The 20,401-nt window shown below is 48.8% G+C and overlaps 1 protein-coding gene across 1 annotated transcript; it reads left to right on the forward strand.

Moving 5' to 3' along the window:
- Nucleotides 1–1,112: 1,112 nt before the first annotated feature.
- On the forward strand, nucleotides 1,113–18,549 carry Tbx21 (T-box transcription factor 21). The gene is made up of 6 exons (XM_021177762.2): nucleotides 1,113–1,756; nucleotides 14,598–14,752; nucleotides 15,071–15,192; nucleotides 16,491–16,649; nucleotides 16,741–16,802; nucleotides 17,263–18,549. The coding sequence occupies exons 1-6, from the start codon at nucleotides 1,269–1,271 to the stop codon at nucleotides 17,867–17,869; spliced, it is 1,593 nt and encodes a 530-aa protein (XP_021033421.1). The 5' UTR covers nucleotides 1,113–1,268; the 3' UTR covers nucleotides 17,870–18,549.
- Nucleotides 18,550–20,401: the final 1,852 nt, after the last annotated feature.

Below are 20,401 nucleotides of genomic sequence, written 5' to 3' on the forward strand. Positions count from 1 at the left end.
AACCAGAAGCGCGGGCATATGCTAAGCAGGCACTCCATCAGCTGAACTACATCCCAGACCCCGGGGATGCTTTTTATTTCAAAAGAAAACTCCCAATGGATTCATTTTCAGTTAGGAGGTGAGATTCTTCTCAAAATGCAGGACTTACCGTAGTTATTGGAATAGAACAGCGGAGGAAGGACTGTCTGTCTCCATCAGAGCAGGTGCTGGGCTCCCTGTCAGCCAGCTTGGACTACATACCTTTGTCTTTTCTATAATAGAATGGAAACAGAGGCACACAGACACCGGTTGGTATAAGGTACACAGCCCCCACCCCCAATACGAATATTTATTTCCCCAGCCTACCCCATCAGGCCCGAGGGACTTTCAGGCAAAGGAAGTGACTTACCCAGGTCCTACACACACACCCGAGTCACAGTCAGAGTCAGCCCTGGGACTCTGAACACTGACAGCCAAGCACTACTTCCCGTGTCTTTCGCTAGCTGCTATGCCACCGACACGTGAACGAGCTTTTGTGGGAGCATTTCAGCCAGCCCAGCCTAAGGTGGGCTGCTTTGGGTGCAATCTTCTTGGGAGACAGCTTCCAAGTTTCCTCCTGGGTCAAGCATCATCCTCGGGCCTGGGGGGTGGGGTGGGAGGCTAGTGATGGGGGGGGGGGTGGGCGGACAAGAGACAGCGAGCAAACACTTTGTGTAAAGTCACAAAGCCTGGGCATACAGGAGGCAGCAACGAAAATCTGTTGACTATGGATAGTCTAAGCAGCTCTGAGCCTGCCAGAGGCGTGAGAATGCTCAGATGGTCCCATCTGGGGAAAGGGCCTTTGCTGTGTCTTCCAGGACCGGCGGAATTTCCTGGGGGAGAGAAACCTGCTCGAGTTTCAGGTGGCAGGTTGACTCTTTCCCAGATTGGGGCGACAAGAGACTTACACTTGGGAGTGGGGGTCGGGGCTTCAGTCCTCACCAAAAGCGAATTCGCGCTGTATTAGCCACGAGGGGGCGGGGCGGGGCGGGGCCAAGGTGGCGGGGTGAGGGGACCCAAGGAGCTTCATAAAGCCACAGCAAAGGCCGCCGCGCCGCTAGTGACAGCGCCGGCTGCAGAGAAAGCCCAGGAGCAGCTGCGCGCCTATCCAACGCGCGCTCAGGAGCCAAGCGTCCCAACTCAGGCTCCAGTGAAGTTTCATTGGTTTTCGGACCCCGCCCCCGTCGCCCCAGCCCCAAAGACCCTCGGGTCTCTTCGACGGCTGCGGGAAGGCGCCCAGCCCGCCTCGGATGGGCATCGTGGAGCCGGGCTGCGGAGACATGCTGACCGGCACCGAGCCGATGCCGAGTGACGAGGGCCGGGGGCCCGGAGCGGACCAACAGCATCGTTTCTTCTATCCCGAGCCGGGCGCACAGGACCTGACCGATCGCCGCGCAGGTAGCAGCCTGGGGACGCCCTACTCTGGGGGCGCCCTGGTGCCTGCCGCGCCGAGTCGCTTCCTCGGATCCTTCGGCTACCCGCCCCGGGCTCAGGTGGCTGGCTTCCCCGGGACTGGCGAGTCCTTCCCGCCGCCCGCGGGTGCGGAGGGCTACCCGCCCGTGGATGGCTACCCTGCCCCTGACCCGCGCGCGGGACTCTACCCAGGGCCGCGCGAGGACTACGCATTGCCCGCGGGGTTGGAGGTGTCGGGGAAGCTGAGAGTCGCACTCAGCAACCACCTGTTGTGGTCCAAGTTCAACCAGCACCAGACAGAGATGATCATCACTAAGCAAGGACGGTGAGTGAGGTGCGCGCCGAGCGCAGCGAGCTCGCAGGGCGGAGCCGGCGGGAGTCTGGCCTCGGTGGCCCGCCGGAACAACGACTTTCCTCTTTTTTTTTTTTTTTTTTTTAAATCAAAATTTGAAGCTGCAGGTTGCTGAGTCTTTGTGTTCGTAGTCTGAGCTTCAGTTTTAGGAGACAGGGGGAGCAGGGTTGCGGGGAGGGCACCGCAAGCTCAGGAGAGCCGCGGATGCTGAGGGTATCAGAGGGCTCAAAAAGGACAGAGATGATGCTGTGGGCGCAATTAGAAGTTACTTTGGTGCAGAGGAAAGGATGACTCTCCTTCATCGAGAGTTGGCCGATGGGGGGTGGGGGGGATTGGAGTGGGGGGTGATTTGCTCCTTGCCTCAGTCTGGGATCTCAGTGGGCAGCGAGGAGTGTGTGTATGTATGGGAAATTAAAGTGTTGGGGGCAGAATATTTTTGAGATCTCAGTGTGCCTGTTCCTTTGCTACTGCTGTGCTTAGGGTAGCTTTGGTGTACGGGGGAGGGGGGAGCAGACTGGGATTTGGTGACATGGAGAAGCGGTCGCCAAGTTTCTTTTCCGGTCTTACTTTGAGATCATATGTCTAGAGAGGGAGGGAGAGAGAGAGAGAGAGAGAGAGAGAGAGAGAGAGAGAGAGAGAGAGAGAGGAGTGTGTGTGTGTGTGTGTGTGTGTGTGTGTGTGTGTGTGTGTGTGTTGAAGCAGCAAAACTTATAAAGGCGCACAAATAAATGCCCAGGGCCTGAACGTGCCAAGTTCAAGACCAGTTGCAGCTGGTGTCCAATCTTGCACTGTGCCCTTTGAGGCTAGTCCCTAAAAATATGTCCACTTCCTCACCCAGCTATTCACCAGTCCAGCCTGGGGGAAGATGGAGGGGGTCCCCTAAGCCTGTTGCATTAGTGGTATGGTTTGTGGCTCAGCCTGCTGCTTCCGGATCGAGTCTCTTTGCTGAAGAAAGAGAAACTTGCCTTTTGTGAGGGGTCATTTAGTATGTCACACCCCAAGTGGACCCTCTCATGTCTTATGGGAAGAGGCAGCTACCTTTCCCAGTGAGGACCAGCCAGAACTTTGCCATTAGTGAGTTAGGATGTGCAGTATTAGGATGGAGACTCAAAATGTAATTGAGAGATTGCAAGGGTGGGGTTTCTGGGAGGGGGACAGAAACCCTTGCTGGATCCCAGGAAGCACTGCTAGAGTATATTCCCTTCGGATGACATGAGGAGAGGGCAGATAGCTGCTAACTACAGCTGGTTTCAGGCTGCTGAGTTCTTCCTCACGGGGATGAACTGAGAATAAACCATTTGATTGGTTTTTGGCTCATCCTTCATCCCCAAAGACTTCTTTCCTCTGCTCCCCCAATCCTTCTCCGAGTGTCTCTGGCACTGGCCAGGTTTCTGGTCCTAGAGTATGTCTGAACTGGAAGGATCCAGAAGTTCTTATCTCTCACTGCATAGAGAAACAGACCTAGAGACAGCAGGGAACTCTTCGGAGGTTCCCCAGCTGGGACCAGGCCTCAGATAGCACCTGTCTGCTCCTTTTTTCTCCAGTCTCCTCAGCCACCTACACTGTCTGAAAGCCCTGCGTGGTACACCCGAGTGCTTTCGCTTCCATTATTTCTCGGTGAGCCAGGCAGGGCTGGCCCGTTTCATACCCATGAATACTGAGTTGCTGGGATAACCAGTGGCTTACCCTAGTCCCACAGTAGACTAGGTGGGGCCTCTAACCATGGGACTTTCTAGGATGTCAGCAACAGGAGGCCCTCTCATCCTGGGGCCTGGCCAGTCCTCTTAATGCCTTGTCAGGCCTCAGCTCCTCCAGTCAGAGAGAGCATCAGCCACAACCTCAGTGATGGCTGAGCTGGGCTGGGGCCTGTCTGTCTGTGGGCTGGGTTGCTAGGGGAGGCATTTGGAGGGACACACTCTATATCACTGGGGCCTGTCTGTCTGTGGGCTGGGTTGCTAGGGGAGGCATTTGGAGGGACACACTCTATATCACTGGGGCCTGTCTGTCTGTGGGTTGGGTTGCTAGGGGAGGCATTTGGAGGAACACACTCTATATCATTGGCCTGGCTCTATGGACTCCTCTCCTGTGCTCCTATAGGATATTTTTCCCTTGACCACTTTTGCTCTCTCCTGTTTGGATCGGTGCTCTTATTATTTTAAGTGCTGTAATTGGAACCTGGGGCCTAGTGTATACTAGTCATGTTTTTTTTTTTGTTTGTTTGTTTGTTTGTTTTAAAGCCAGCTGTGGTAGCGCATCCCTTAAGTAATGCACACGCATAATTGGAAACTAGCCAGTGCTACATAGTAACTTTCCCCTTCCTCTTTCTTTCTCTTTGCGATGTAGCAAAGGCCTCCTTTGAACTCCAGCTCTTCCTACCTCTGCCTCCCCAGTGCTGCGATTACCAGGATGTGCCACCACGCATGTTTGACACTCTGTCTCAAAGAACCAAAACTAGTTTGCTTTTCTTTTCAATGCTAAGAATTGAACCCAGGGCCTTGTGTGTGCTCTGCACACACAGTCACACTGCTACTGAGGTACATCTTTAACTTCTTATTATGACAAATCACACTGTATAAAAATAAAAGGCCAGGCGTGGTGGCACATTCAATCCCAGCACTGAAGAGGCAGAGGCAGGCAGAACTCTGTGAGTTCGAGGCCAGCTTAGTCTACAAAGTGAGTTCCAGGACAGCCAGGGCTACACAGAGAAACTCTGTCTTGAAAACATCAAACAAACACATAAGACCAAAAACCCAAAAAACAAAAATAAACATAAAAGTAGAAAATATATCATCAGGCTTGGCTTTAAAACTATTCAGTATTGGTCTGGTCTTTTTTGTTGTGAGTTATTTTGCTTGTTTGGTTTTTGTTTTCTTTTTGACTCGGGGTCTCACTCTACAGGCTCAGCCGGCCTGGAACTCACTATAGAGACGGGGCTGACCTTGAGCTTATAGAGCTTCCTCTGTTCTTGCGTCCTGAGTGCTGCCATTAAAGGCATTTGCCACCTTGTGGGTATTTTGAGATAGGATCTTGCCTTGCAATCAAGATTGGTCAGCAATTGTTGATCTTTCTGCTTTGAATCTTTATGTTTCTCTGGAAATGAATTTCGGTTGAGACAAGATCTTTTTTTTTTTTTTTTTTTTTTTTGGTTTTTCGAGACAGGGTTTCTCTGTATAGCTCTGGCTGTCCTGGAACTCACTTTGTAGACCAGGCTGGCCTCGAACTCAGAAATCCGCCTGCCTCTGCCTCCCGAGTGCTGGGATTAAAGGCGTGCGCCACCACGCCCGGCCTTTGAGACAAGATCTTAATTCATGTATTCCAGGCTAGCCTGGAATTCTCAACCCACCTGCTTCACCCTCGGGAATGCTGGGATCACAAGTGAAACCATGCTTGACTTAAAAGTGGAATTAAAAAAAAAAAAAAGGGCTGGCAAAACGACTCAGTGGGTAAAGGCATTTGCTGCCACACCTGACAACCTGGGTTTGATTGCCCTGTGGGTTTGATTGCCAGGGCCCAAATGGTTGAAGGAGAGAATTGACTCCCATAGATTGTTCTCTGAACTCCAAACATACACTGTGACATGTGGGTATTGTCCACCACCTCCACCATCCAAGAAAAGAAAAGTAAAAATAAGAAAAACAACAACAAAACAAAACAAACAAAAAACAAAAAAATCAACCAGGGTTGAAGAGATGGCTCAGTCAGTGAAGTGCTTGCTTTGCCAACGTGAGGACCTGGCATGAGGCAGAGACTGGCGGGTGGATCTGTGTAAGTTCAAGGCCAGGTCTACAGAGTGAATTCCAGGACAGCCAGAGCTATAAAGAGAAACTCCATCTCAAAAAAACAAATGAAACAAAAACAAAAAATAAAAAATTATCCAATTACCTAGGTATGGTGGTGTTTGTAATACCTGGCCAGTCAGCCTAGAGTAATCAGAGACCTTTAGGCCAATGAAAGACCCTTGTGTTTAGATAGATAGATAGATAGATAGATAGATAGATAGATAGATAGATAGATTAGACAGACAGACAGACAGACAGACAGACAGTGCCTGAGAAATTATATCTCAGTTGTCCTCTGGCTTCTACATTGACATGCGCACACATATATACATGCAAGTGCACACACACATACACACACACACACACACATGAATAAATAAATAATTTTTAAAATCCAATTAGCACACCTAAAAAAGAAATTCCTAAATGCCTTTTGAGTGTTTCATAAGAGTGTGCTAGCATCGTGTGTGTGTGTGGGGGGGGGGGCAATCCTCACATTTTGGGTCCTAAGGCCACACTGCATGACATGGGGTCCCTGTTGGATGGGGCAGTGACTCCCCATCATTTCCTTTGATGCCTCTCTTCAGATCAGATCCCAGGGGTCCCATCCTGGAAAGAAGACAGGGAATACCGCCGTTAGTTCAGCCCTACCAAGCCCTGTGGCCTCTGTGTCTTCTCAGTTTGAGCTCTAGCTATCTGGGAGGTCCTGGCTGTTTCCTTTTGCTGAGAGTTTTGGGCTCAGAGCAGAGTCCTTTCAGTCCTCCTGCTTTGGCAGGCTGGCCTGTCCCTCTGTGGGTTTCAGTGACCTGTAAGTCACTACCACATCACCCACGGCTTTCTTTCTTTTTGAAAAATTCTTCCATCCCAGACCTAGCCACAGCCCCTCAGCCGTTGGTCCTGGGCTGACTCAGTCTGTCCCTGGTCCCTCCTCTCCCACCCACCCTGGGCTCACCCACTAGTGTGGATCTGTGGTAGCGATGATGCTTTTGGTTCTGAGTGGAGAACAGGGGGGATGACAGCTAATGAGGGCGGTTCTAGTGGGGCTCAGAGAGGGAAATTGAGCGCAAGAAGAGTTTGAGGTGAGCCAGAGAGATGGCTCAGAAGTGAAGATGCTTCCTGTAATCCTGACAAACTGAGTTCAGATCCCCCCACATACTCGTGAGGAGTAGGTTACCCCAACACGCAGGCATATACCTCCCTACAGAATAAAAATAATAAAATTAATACTTGTCTTTTTCTTTGGTTCCCCCTAACAGGGATTTTGAGACAGGCTGCCCTGGAACTTTCTCTGTAGACCAGGGTGACCTTGAATTCAGACATCTGCCTGTCTCTGCCTCCTGAGTGCTGGGATTAAAGCTATGTACCACCATCTTTCTATTAGATATAATACTTTTAAAACAAACAAACAAACAAACAAACAAACAAACAGGAAGAAGAGTCTGGAGTCTCCTTGGTGCATTTTTGGAACAACCCGGGAGCACTGAGTGCAGGCTGAGCCCATGCTTCTGTGTGCAGCGTGTGTTGTGAATGGTAAATACAAATAATAGCCGTAGGACGAAAGGCTTTCTCAGTAGGAAAGAGAGGCCGATCCCTGTGGGTGTGTGGGTGGGTACTAATTGCTGGTAATCCCCACTTTTCTGGCTGTGATTGGTTGATTATTATAATTAAGATAACTTTGGGGAGAGCTGGTGTTAAGTAGCTCGGTTTGCAGATGCGTTTGGTTATGTGACGTCTGGGTGGCGAAGGCCCTTCCTACTTCATGTGAGGTAGTGCCACAGCGCCTTAGTGTCTTTTCCCCATCGTCCCAACTCTCACAATTTTTAATTACTTTTTTTTTACTTATTTTACTTCTAAAATTACTTTTACTTTTAAAATATGTTTTTATGAGTACATGTGTGTGTGGGAGATCATGTATATGCTATGCGTATGGAGGAGCCTATAGAGATTGGAGGTCAGAGCTCCTGGAACTAGAATTATATAGGTGGTTTGGAGCCTATAGAGAAGTCTAGTACAGCCGGGCGTGGTGGTGCACGCCTTTAATCCCAGCACTCAGGAGGCAGAGGCAGGCAGATTTCTGAGTTCGAGGCCAGCCTGGTCTACAAAGTGAGTTCCAGGACAGCCAGGGCTATACAGAGAAACCCTGTCTCGAAAAACAAACAAAAAAAAAAAGATGTCAAGTACGGGTCCTCTGTAAGGGCAGAATGTATTTTTGGCCACTGAGCCATCTCTCCAGCCTTTCATTTCTTTTTCTCTTTTGGTAAGACAGAGGCTCACTCCAGGCTAGCCTCCAGCTCCCTGTATCCAGGTTACCCTTGAGTGTGCAGCACACCTTTTGCCTCAGGTTCCTAGGTGCTGAGATTTTAAGTGTAAGACACTGTATCCCACTAACCTTTCAGACTTTCTTTTTTAATTTAGATTTATTTTATTTGTAAAGCTAATGCTTTGTAATTATAAAATCGAATGTTTAGTAATTACTCATCTAATGCACGAGTGTTTTGCTCATGTGTATGTATGTCTGCACACTACATGCATGTCTGGTGTGCTCAGAAGTCAGAAGACGAGGTTGAAGGCAGAGTTATAGGTAGTTGTGAGCCACCATGTGTGTGGGCTCTGGGTATTGAACCCAAATCCTCTGCAAGAACAAGTGCTTCTTTTTTTTTTTTTTTTTTTAATGAGATGGGGTTTCTCTGTGTAGCCCTGTCTGTCCTGGAACTCCATTTGTAGACCAGGCTGGCCTTGAACTCAGAGATCCACCTGCCTCTGCCTCCTGACTGCTGGGATTAAAGGCGTGCGCCACCACGCCCAGCTATAAGTGCTTCTTTAAAAACAAAACATTATTTATTTTAATTTTATGTACATCGGTGTTTTGCCTACATCTATGTCTGTGTGAGTGCTGGATCCCTTGGAACAGGAGTTACAGTCAGGTGTGAGCTGCCATGTGGGTGCTGGGAATTGAAACTAGGTCCTCTTAGCAGAGCAGCCAGTGCTCTTAAGTGGGTCACCATATCTCCTGCCCCCAAAACAAGTGCATTTAATTGCTGAGCCACCTCTCCACCCATGGATTTTTCGTTGTTGGTGGCACTATATTAAACCCAGGGTCTCATGGATGCTAGGCAATCAATGTTTTATTTATTTATTTATTTTTATTTTTAAAGTACTTTGATGTTTTGCCTGCATATATCTCTGTATTAGGGTGTCAGATCCCCTGGAACGGGAGATACAGATACTTGTGAGCCGCCATGTGGGTGCTAGGAATAGAACTTGGATCTTCTGGAAGAACAGCCAGTGCTCTTAACCTTGAGCTACCTCTCCAGACCCTAAGCATGCACTCCTATACTGAGTTGCAACCCCAATTTAACTCAAATCTTTACAAAACACTTGTTTCAAGAGTCCTCTACCTCCTCCTCCGGAGTCTGGGCCCAAGGACTAGGAGGAGTCTCAAAATCTCTTGGAAATGGCTACTCAGAAAAGCCTAGCTGTTCTTCACCTGCTCTGAAGGGGACTCAGCTGGTCAATCCCATGGAAAGTTGATTGATGTCTGAAACTAGTCATTGCTTTGTTGTTTGAGACAAGGTCTCACTGTGTAGCCTTGCCTGGCCTAGAACTCACTATGTTCCCTGCCATGTCCCACAGCCCTGTAAAAATCATCGCTAGGCGGGTTAGCCTTGGGGCAGCAGAGAGTCATGGGATGTTGACTCTGTAAGTTGTTTTAAGGAGGTCAACTTGGTAGCAGATTCATCTCCACTACTGGTTTCTTCCTAGTAAAGCAACATGTAGATCAGGGAGCAATTTGGGGATTCTAGCTGCTGTTTATTTCAGTAGTGTGTATGCATGTGTGTGTGTGTGTATATACATGTACATGTATGTACAAGTATGCACCTTTGTGTGAAGGCCATTGGTTAACCTTGAAAGTCGTTCCTCTGGAATCCTTTCTCTCTCTCTCTCTCTCTCCCTCTCTTTCCAGAATCTCTCTATGTAGGCTGGCCTCAAATTCACAGTGATCTGCCTCTGCCTCCCAAATTCTGGAATTAAAGGCATGCACCAGCATGCTTGGCTTATTTATTAATTAATTTGTTTGTTTGTTTATTTTTGAGACAGGGTCTCATTAGCCTAGAGTCTACCTAGAAGGCTAGGCTGGTTGGCAAACCACAAGAATCTAAATGTTTCTCCTTCCCCAGTTCTGGAATTCTAAGTATATGCCGCCACACCAGGCTGCCTCTTCCTCTTCCCCTCCTCCTCCTCTTCAATGTGGGCATTGGGTACTCACGTCTTCGTGATTGCACAACATCTCGCCATCTTTTAAAGTGAAACTAAGACCCCCCCCTCTCCTTTGCCTTTCACTTACAATTTTCCTGTATCTTTTGTCACCCACTATCAGGAGGGACAACAGTAGGACAGACAGACAGAAACTGTAGCGTGGGGTGTTCATCAATCTCTCTATAAGCTTCAGTGTCTTCAGGTGTAGAGTTTCAAGACATTTTGTATCTCCAAGGACTGTTTTGATGAGCTGGCTTGTGAGTAAGTGGAGGATGGATAAACATGGTATGAGGCTGGGGATGGGGCTTAGTGGCAAGGCCCTAGCCTAGCATCCGCGAGGCCCTGGGTTCTATATTTAGCACCAAAAAGTATTTGCTACTCTGTTCCTTTAGAATAGAAAATATGAATGAGACCTGGTCACTAGGTAAGAAAGTATACATGCTTTTTGTTTTTTATGAGTATGAATATTACATCTTCATGCATGTGTTACAGGTAGTTGTGGCCCATCATGTAGGTGCGGAGAATCAAGCTCAGGTCATCTGGGAAAGCAGAGCCATCTCTCCAGCCACCTTACCCTTTTAAGACAGTCTCCCTGTCCAGTAGCTCTAGTTACCCTAGAACTGCATACGGAGACCAGGCTGGCCTCAGACTCACAGAGATCCATTTGCCTTTCCCTCCTGAGTGCTGGGATTAAAGACAAGTGCCAAGCCAGGCATGGCAGGTGGACCTCTGTGGGTCAGAGGCCAGCCTGGCCCACATAGCAAGTTCTAGGATAGCCAGAATTACATATGAAACCCTGTTTCAAAATAATAAAATAGTCTAGGCAGTGGTGGTGCACACCTTTAATCCCAGCACTTGGGAGGCAGAGGCAAGCAGATTTCTGAGTTCGAGACCAACCTGGTCTACAGAGTGAGTTCCAGGACAGCCAGGGCTACTCAGAGAAACCCTGTCTCAAAAAACCAAATACATACATACATACATACATACATACATACATACATACATACATACATAAAAAGCTAGGCAGTGGTGACACAGACCTTTAATCCCAGCATTTGGGAGGTAGAGACAGGCGGATCTCTTAAGTTTGAGACCAGTCTGGTGTATATAACAAGTTCCAGGACAGCCAGGGTTACACAGAGAAACCTTGTCTTGGAAAAAAAAACAAAACAAAACAGGGCAGGAGAGATGTCTAATGGCTAAGAGTACTGGCTGGCTGCTTTTCCAGGGGTCCTCAGTTCAACTCTCAGCAACCACATAGCAGTTCATGACCATCTATAGAGGGATCTGATGCCCTTTTCTGGCCTGCAGGTGTATATGCAGCAGAGCACTCATATATAAAATAAAAAAATAAAAGTAAAAACAAGTCTAAAATGTTTTTAAAAGCAACAAATAATAATAAAGGCATGCGCCACCCACACCCAGATCCCTGGTTTTTAAACTTTTTTTTTTTTTTTTTTTTTTTTTTTTGGTTTTTCGAGACAGGGTTTCTCTGTGTAACCCTGGCTGTCCTGGAACTCACTCTGTAGGCCACGCTGGCCTCAACCTCAGAGATCCACCTACCTCTGCCTCCCGAGTGCTGGGATTAAAGGCATGCGCCACCATGCCCTGCTTTAAACTTATTTTTATCTACATGTATGTGTGCTTTTGTGAGTTTATGTGCTCCGTATGTGTGCAGGTTCTTGTGTAGGCCAGGGGCTGTTGAACCTCCTGTAACTAGAGATACAGACAACTTGTGAGCTGCCTGGTGTGGCTCTGGGAACCAAACCCTGATCTACAGAAGAGCGCTAAGCGCTTCAATTTCAGAAACTACAATCTGAACGGCTTACAGTGAGTGGGTGAGGGAAATGGATTGAAAATATTCTCCCCATACTTAGCTCTTGGTCTAGGGATGTAGCAAAGTTGGTAGAATTCTTGTCTAAATTTCACTATGTCTTAGGTGGATCCCTAACACTACACAGACTGGGTATAGTGGTGTGCACCCGTAATCCTTGCACTTTGGAAGTTGAGGCAGGAAAATTCAGTCATCCTTAGCTACATTGTGAATCCGAGACTCCTCTAGTCTCTAGGTTTCTTTCTTTTTAAAAAAAATTAATTAATTTATTTATTATATGTAAGTACACTGTAGCTGTCTTCAGACACAACAGAAGAGGGAGTCAGATCTCATTACAGATGGTTGTGAGCCACCATGTGGTTGCTGGGATTTGAACTCTGGACCTTCAGAAGAGCAGTCGGGTTCTCTTACCCACTGAGCCATCTCACCAGCCCCTAGGTTTCTTGATTAAGAGACAAGAGCTTTCCTATCCTATGTGGCTCCCTGAGAGGTGGGATGTGGGACCTAAAGGGATGTCCATTGAGTGTCTGAATCTGTTGTTCTGACCACACCGCTCTCCCCACCCGCTCCCCACCCCTGGCTGGGGCATGAAGGCAGAGCTCAGTCATTGGAACTGGTGATGCAGAGGCTGGCCATGGTGGCTGTGGCAGTGAAGGCTGTGGCTAGAGTGGACAGAAGAGATGGTGATGGTAGCCCTTGGAGACAGGACGGCTGTGATGGTGATAATGAAAGTCAAGACTATTGTAACGGCAACTGTGAGTCAGTGGCTGTAACTATGATGGAGATGGTGGGTGTGGTGACGGGAGTGACGGTGGCCATGGTCACGGGGGAGGCATAGCCAGAGTGAGGGTGGGAGTGGTGGCTTTGATGGAGGTGGTGGCTTGAGAGATAGAAGACATGGTGAAATCGGTGGATATATTAATAAGATTGTAGAGACGGTAGCTGCAGATGTGGTGGAGGTGGTGTCTGTAGAGATGGAGGTAGCCGTGTCTGTATTATGGTGGACATGGTGGCTATATTGGTGGTGGGAGGGTGGGGGCGGTGGCTGGAGACACCGTAGCTGTAATCATGGTAATGGCAACGGCAATGACTGTGGAAGTGACAGTAACAACCCTGGAGGTTGTACTGGTGAAGACGGTGTCACTGTGATGGTGGAGATAGCGGTCAGAATGATGGTGGTTGTGATATAGAGGTGGTGGTTGTCGTGATCGTGATAATGGGGGGCAGCCATGGTGGAAGTGGTGGGGAGGCCTTTGCAGGAGAGGGCTCCCTTTTTTGATGTTTTCACTTTAGAACAAGGGAGGGTCATGCAGGATCGCACCCACCCACCAACTTCTGCTTTTCCTGGGACCCAAGACTAAGCATAAGAACGATTGGAGCCTTCGGGATACCTAGGGTGTTTGATGAGTTTCTGAAGGCCAGGCTTGGGGCAGGGCACACTATAGAGTGTGGAACAGGGAGGACCTGTCAGTGACTGCCATGGGGCAGGAGTGTGCTGCAGAGCGGGAGAGTCACGGTTGGACTCAAGCACAGCCACCTTCTGGGACTATCTTTAAAGGGTTGCCTGGTGCCTTTGGCCCATGCAGGAAGCTCACTAATGTTAGAGACAGTGGTTTCCAGATAATTATCTAGTAACTGGTCTTTTGAGAGGAAAGCGTTGTCAAAAGTCTGCAGGCTGGGATGTGGCTCAGTGGTAGAGTGCTTGCCCGTCATGCATTAAGCCTTGGGTTTAATCATCAGCAGTACAGAGGGGTAGGCACTGATTTACTGTGTCTGCTGGTGCCCTGCAGCTGACTCTAAGCTACCAACATGACAGGGTTGAACACAGAATTGGGGGCAATGCACAGTAGCCATTGTCTGTTCTTCAGCTACCTCAGACAAAGACACAAGTAAGCTCAAGCCCGGGCCACAGTACAACACATCAAAACACTGAAAAGAGACTCTCGGGTTGTGTGTACCTTGGCTTTTGGTAGAATGTGATCATTGTTAAGTGTGAACAATTTAATTTTGTTTTTGGTTTTGTTTTGTTTTTGAGGACAGGGTATCTCTGTGTAGTCCTGGCTATCCGGAGACTTGGTTTTATAGACCAGGCTGGCCTCAAACTCAGCTATCCTCCTGCCTCTGCTCTTAGGTGCTAAGATTAAAGATGTGTTCTACCACACTAGCTAGTGCAATTTAACTTTTTAAAAAAGATGTATTGCTGGGTGTGGTGGCACACACCTTTAATCCCAGCACTTGGGAGGCAGAGGCAGGCACATTTCTGAGTTCAAGGCCGGCCTGGTCTACAAAGTGAGTTCCAGGACAGCCAGGGCTACACAGAGAAACCCTGACTCAAAAAACAAAAAAAACAAACAAACAAAAAAAGATGTATTATTAATAATGTGTGGGGGGGGGCATGTGGGTGTCAGTGGAATCCAAAGGCATTGGATCACCTTGGAGCTGGAGTTAAAGACTGTTATAAGTTGATGTGGGTGCTGAGAACTGAACTCAGTCCCCCTGGAAGAACACTATATGCTCTTAACCATTGAGCCATTTCTTCAGTACTACGAATTAATTTTCTGTTTTACACACACACACGTATATTTAAATTTATTTATTTATTTATTTATTTCGTATATGATTGCACTGCAGCTGTCTTCAGACACACCATAAGAGGACTAGAGATCCCATTACAGATGGTTGTAAGCCACCATGTGGTTGCTGGGAATTGAACTCAGGACCTCTGGAAGAGCAGCCAGTGCTCTTAACCACTGAGCCATCTCTCCAGCCCTACATCTATATTTAATAACTAACAAGCTAGTTATGACACACAAGCTACCTTATGACACACTTGTCAGTTGGCTCTTGAGGACAAATGGAGGCCGGGTACAGCTTGACACATGCACACAGGTGACTGCCACTGAGCCCCGGCTGATGGTCCCTGGAACTTCTCTGTTCCCCACAGGCGAATGTTCCCATTCCTGTCCTTCACCGTGGCCGGGCTGGAGCCCACAAGCCATTACAGGATGTTTGTGGATGTGGTCTTGGTGGACCAGCACCACTGGCGGTACCAGAGCGGCAAGTGGGTGCAGTGTGGAAAGGCAGAAGGCAGCATGCCAGGTACATGCTTCGGGAGTGGTGGATTCTCCTAGACAGGGCGCCCCCTGGTGGATTACTCAAGCCCTTACCCCGATGTGAAGGATTGAATCCTACAGCCTATCCTTTGGCTTCTTACCTCCTCTCTAATTTGATTTAATTGAGGTGGGGAGTGGGGGAGGGAGAAAGAGACTCACTCTGCTCAATTCTCTGCCCTTATCTGCCCCTGCTCAGCCTGCCTGTCCTCTCCCTTGCATCTTTCTCACGGTCCACTCAGAAGAGACAAAATTCCATATCTCCAGTGTCTGGTCAATACTTGACAATAAGGTTAACTGTTCACAGGGAACCGCTTATATGTCCACCCAGACTCCCCCAACACCGGAGCCCACTGGATGCGCCAGGAAGTTTCATTTGGGAAGCTAAAGCTCACCAACAACAAGGGGGCTTCCAACAATGTGACCCAGGTAGGACTGTCAGCCCCACCTGCCTATGCGTCCGAGATCTACCCCCTGACATTTCCTAAGACCCACTTTGTACTGTTGGAGTCTCGTCTCGTCTCGTCTCGTCTCGTCTTGTCTCGTCTCGTCTCGTCTCGTCTCCTCTCGTCTCCTCTCCTCTCCTCTCCTCTCCTCTCCTCTCCTCTTCTTCTCTCTTCCCTACATAGCCAAGGATAACCATGAACTTCTGTTCCGTCTGCTCCTAAGGGCTGAGATCACAGGCATGCACTACCAGGCCTGATTGATGTAGCTCTAGATATTGAGCAATTGAGATGCTCTATGCCCCGGCTCCTTTTCTTCCTCTCTATGAGTCTTTCCTACCCATCTTTGGGAGACAATGAGATGGGTGGACACTGGACCTCTGGCAGTGGTTGCTCCTGGGTCAGCACAAGTCAGAACAACATGAGGACTTCTTCACTAGATCATGATCTGTCACCGAGATGGTCCTAGAGTTTCAGGGAATGGATGTTCAGTGTGAAAGTGACTTTACATTGAACAATTGTTTGGTCTTGTTTTGGTTTGTTCTACGCATTTACTTCCTCTATCCATCCATCCATCTATCCATTTATCCATCTACCCACCTATCCATCTATCTATCTATCTATCTATCTATCTATCTATCTATCCATCATCTATCTACTTATTTAGTTATTTACTTAGTAAGTTACCTAGTTAGTTAGTTGTGGGGGAGTGAGTTGCTATGATGTGTTTGTGGAGGTCAGAGGACAACTTACTACAGTTGATTCTCTTTTTCCACCACGTGGATCCCAGGGATCAAACTCAGGTCACCAGGCTTGGCAGCAAATGCCTTTATCTGCTGAGCCGTCTCCACAGACCCAGTCCTGTTTTTTTTAAAACCTGGAGCCGGAGAGAGGATTCAGTTGGTAAAATGTTTCCCTTGGAAAGACAAGGACCTGAGTTTCATCCCTAGAACCCAGGTTAAAAGAGAAAAGAAAAGCCAGTTGTAATGGCATGAACCAGTCATTTAAACACTGGGAGGGGATGGCGGGGACACAGGTGGATCCCTAGGGCTCGCTGGCCAGCCAGCCTACTTGGTGAGTTCCAGTAGGGATGCTTAGGGGAAGTTGCATGGTGATAAGGTGGGCGAAGCCACAAGATGAACTCAGGCATCCTTTCTAGTCTGTCTCACTGTGGAGTTAGTAGTTACATAGGAGAGTGCATCTAGAGATGAGGCTAGCATGAGGTCAGGAGGACCTTCCTTCCAGCTCCTTCCGTGACCCTGTCACCCCCTGGCCCCTCTCCAGATGATCGTCCTGCAGTCTCTCCACAAGTACCAGCCCCGGCTGCACATCGTGGAGGTGAATGATGGAGAGCCAGAGGCTGCCTGCAGTGCTTCTAACACGCACGTCTTTACTTTCCAAGAGACCCAGTTCATTGCAGTGACTGCCTACCAGAATGCAGAGGTAAGCCCCAGGGACAGGCATCTGCAGGAGGGAGGGTGGAACAGACTTCTTGCGGAGAGGGGACTCGGAGAACTCTATTTCCTGTCTCTAGATCACTCAGCTGAAAATCGACAACAACCCCTTTGCCAAAGGATTCCGGGAAAACTTTGAGTCGTAAGTGTCCTGAGTTCAAATCCCCTTTGGTCTTTCTGAGATGGGACTGTGGTTCAGTGTTCAGCATGCCCTGTCTCTGCTTTGGGGGTCTGGGGACCAGGCAGGCCAGGGAGAGAGGAACAGGGGGAGGGAAGAGACATGCTTGTGACTTGGTTTCTCATTAACTTAAAAAAATTTTTTTTTGAGATTGGATCTTGTTAGAAGCCTGATATAGCCTTGATATCTCTCTCTCTCTCTCTCTCTCTCTCTCTATTTATTTTATTTATATGAGTACACAATAGCTGTCTTCAGACACACCAGAAGAGGGCATCGGATCTCATTACAGACGGCTGTGAGCTACCTTGTGGTTGCTTGGAATTGAACTCAGGACCTCTGGAAGAGCAAGCAGCCAGTGCTCTTAACTGCTGAGCTATCGCTCTAGCCCCCTCATTCACTGTTTTTATTTTTATTTATTTTTTAGCATGTACGCATCTGTTGATACGAGTGTCCCCTCGCCACCTGGACCCAACTGTCAACTGCTTGGGGGAGACCCCTTCTCACCTCTTCTATCCAACCAGTATCCTGTTCCCAGCCGTTTCTACCCCGACCTTCCAGGCCAGCCCAAGGATATGATCTCACAGCCTTACTGGCTGGGGACACCTCGGGAACACAGTTATGAAGCGGAGTTCCGAGCTGTGAGCATGAAGCCCACACTCCTACCCTCTGCCCCGGGGCCCGCTGTGCCCTACTACCGGGGCCAAGATGTCCTGGCGCCTGGAGCTGGTTGGCCCGTGGCCCCTCAGTACCCCCCTAAGATGAGCCCAGCTGGCTGGTTCAGGCCCATGCGAACTCTGCCCATGGACCCGGGCCTGGGATCCTCAGAGGAACAGGGCTCCTCCCCCTCGCTGTGGCCTGAGGTCACCTCCCTCCAGCCAGAGCCCAGCGACTCAGGACTAGGCGAAGGAGACACTAAGAGGAGGAGGATATCCCCCTATCCTTCCAGTGGCGACAGCTCCTCTCCGGCTGGGGCCCCTTCTCCTTTTGATAAGGAAACCGAAGGCCAGTTTTATAACTATTTTCCCAACTGAGAAAATGCCGCTGAATTGGAAGGTGCCGACTAACTTAGAAAACAGACGCGGGGTGGAGAGCCCCAGCTCTTCCCCATCCCTTCCCTGTATAGTGATTGGTTGGAGAGGAAGCGGGGCAAGAAGGATTCTGGGGTTTACTTCTTGTTTCCTGGCCCACAAGGAAATATGACAGGAGTGTCCCCTGCCCCTTTCTCTGCCTGAACTACAGTCACGAACCTGGTGCTGCTTCTGACCCATGGTTCCATGGAGAACGGAGAATGGACTCCAGAGAGTTTTGGACCCAGAGGGACTTCATGGCTTCCTGCGAGGTGGAGGGGTCGGGGTGGGGAGTCCAGGAGAGCTGCTCTCTTCCCCTGTCCAGTCAGTAACTTTCAACTGTTGGTCTGACACTTGTGTTAATCTCTGACCTGAAAGTGAAGATAACATGCATTTTTACAACAGCCAGCCAAACAGAGAAGACTCAGGCGACTGCGGGCGGACTGGGCCACCTGCGAGGAGACAAGAGAGGGTGGGTGCAGAGGAAGGGTTTGAAGGGTGCACATCTCACCAGGCGAGGTCACTTTGAACCGGTGTGTACACACACGGGTGTCTCTTTTTTATTTCTTCGGGAGGGGGAGGCTATTTATTGTAGAGAGTGGTGTCTGGATGTATTTCTTCTGTTTTTGCATCACTTTCTGGAAATAAACATGGACCCGGTAAACACGCCCTCCTTTTGTGGCCGGAGGGGGGGAGGGGTGTGTGTGTGGATCAAGGTTTGCTGACCTAGCAAAGTTGTTCTGTGGGCTCTTGATTTTGGGGGTAACTGCCAGGAACCTAAAGTGACCCCACTTAGGGATGAATTCAGAGTGTGTCTTGTCCTCAGCACTCCAGCTGATGGTTCATGCCACCACATGTGACCAAAGAGCCCCTCAGCCTATGTTGCATGCTCAGAACCCTGGAGGGAGGCAGTGTGGAAGCAAGGTTAGGACCAGACTGGGTCGGGTGGAGTTTAGGAAAGCCAGGACTCTTGATTTATCTTTGCATCTTATCACTCTCCATTTTTAGGAGTTTGTTCAAGTGTTAAAGGCATAAGTAGAAATTATATCATGTGATGTTGCCACTCTTTTGTAGGTCAAGATCAGGCATACACTAGCAATTCCACATGAGTCACCTTAGTACACAGTCGGGCAGGATTAGCGCTTGATGAAGTCCTCAGTGTGGGAGCTGTCATTGTGAACTGGTGTGCACTCTCCTCTCTCTTTTTCCCCCACCCCTCTTATTTAGTTTTCATTCATAATCATAAACTTAACTCTGAAATCCAGCTAGACTTGGAGGGGAAGAAGGAAAATAGGGGACCCCAGGAACTTCAGTGAGAGCAGAGATTACAGGGTGTTGCAAGCAGATGAGGTGGGGGTGCTTTTCTGAGCTACAGAAGGAATGGTCTGGCGGGTAAGATGCTCGAAAGTCAAAAGAATTAGAGTTGTCCATGGTTGGAAGTAGGGATCTTATCTTCCTCCTGGTTTTGCCATTCCTGGATCCCCAAACACTCCATGGCTTTCACAATATTCATGCCTTCTCTCCCCTTCCCCTCAGTCTTGGCAGTGCAGGTAAAAAACCAGTGGGAAGCATTAATGTTTGGCCCAGCATTTTCATGACAAGATGCCAATGCCCAGGGTGCTTCAGGATGAAGTTCTCATCCTCAAACGTCTCCCTGTAGATGGACCTGCCGCCAGTGCCACGGTGGTGTGTGACATCACCACCTTGGCACATGACTCCTAGAATTACTGTGTGAGAGTAGGAACCCTTACACCCAAATCCTATCTCTCCAGACAGAGCTCAGAGCACGGAAGTTCTCTGCTGCCTTTGGAACTGTGTCTACAAACAGCTTAAAGATTAGGTTGTAACCCAGGCTGGCCTCCAATTCACGGTGATCCTCCCGTCTCATCCTCCCAAGAGTTAGGATTACAGACACAAACCACCATGCCCAGCTTTCTAGCTCTCTGTTTCTGAGAGAGAGAGGGAGAGAGAGAGGGAGGGAGGGAGGGAGGGAGGGAGAGAGAGAGAGAGAGAGAGAGAGAGAGAGAGAGACAGAGAGACAGAGAGAGAGAGAGAATTTGAGTCAGGGGTAAATGGCTAGTTGCACAGCCTGACCACCCAAGCTTGATGCCTTGAATCCATGCAACAGCTGAATCTGGTAGCACACATCTGCCATCCCAGAGCTCCTAGGAGATGGGAGGCAGAGACAGGAGGGTGTCTTGGCAGCTTACCAGATGACTGGCACAGTAGGAAAACAGTGGGGAAGAGAACAGTTTTTACTTGGCAAAAATAGAACCAACCTCAAAAGATTGTTCTGATTTCCATGTTTGTGTGCGCATACACACACACAGAGTAAATAAATAAAAAATTTTTAGATTGGAGAAGTGGTTGAGACAGTGTTTCTCTGTGTAGCCTTGGCTGTCTTAAAACTCACTATAGATCATCAGGCTGGCCTCAAATTCACAGTTTGTTGTTGTTGTTGTTGTTGTTGTTGTTGTTCTTTGTTTGTTTTGCTTT

The sequence above is a fragment of the Mus caroli genome, unplaced genomic scaffold, assembly GCF_978045245.1.
Source record: "Mus caroli unplaced genomic scaffold, Mus_caroli_1 scaffold_13, whole genome shotgun sequence".
Taxonomy (NCBI): domain Eukaryota; kingdom Metazoa; phylum Chordata; class Mammalia; order Rodentia; family Muridae; genus Mus; species Mus caroli.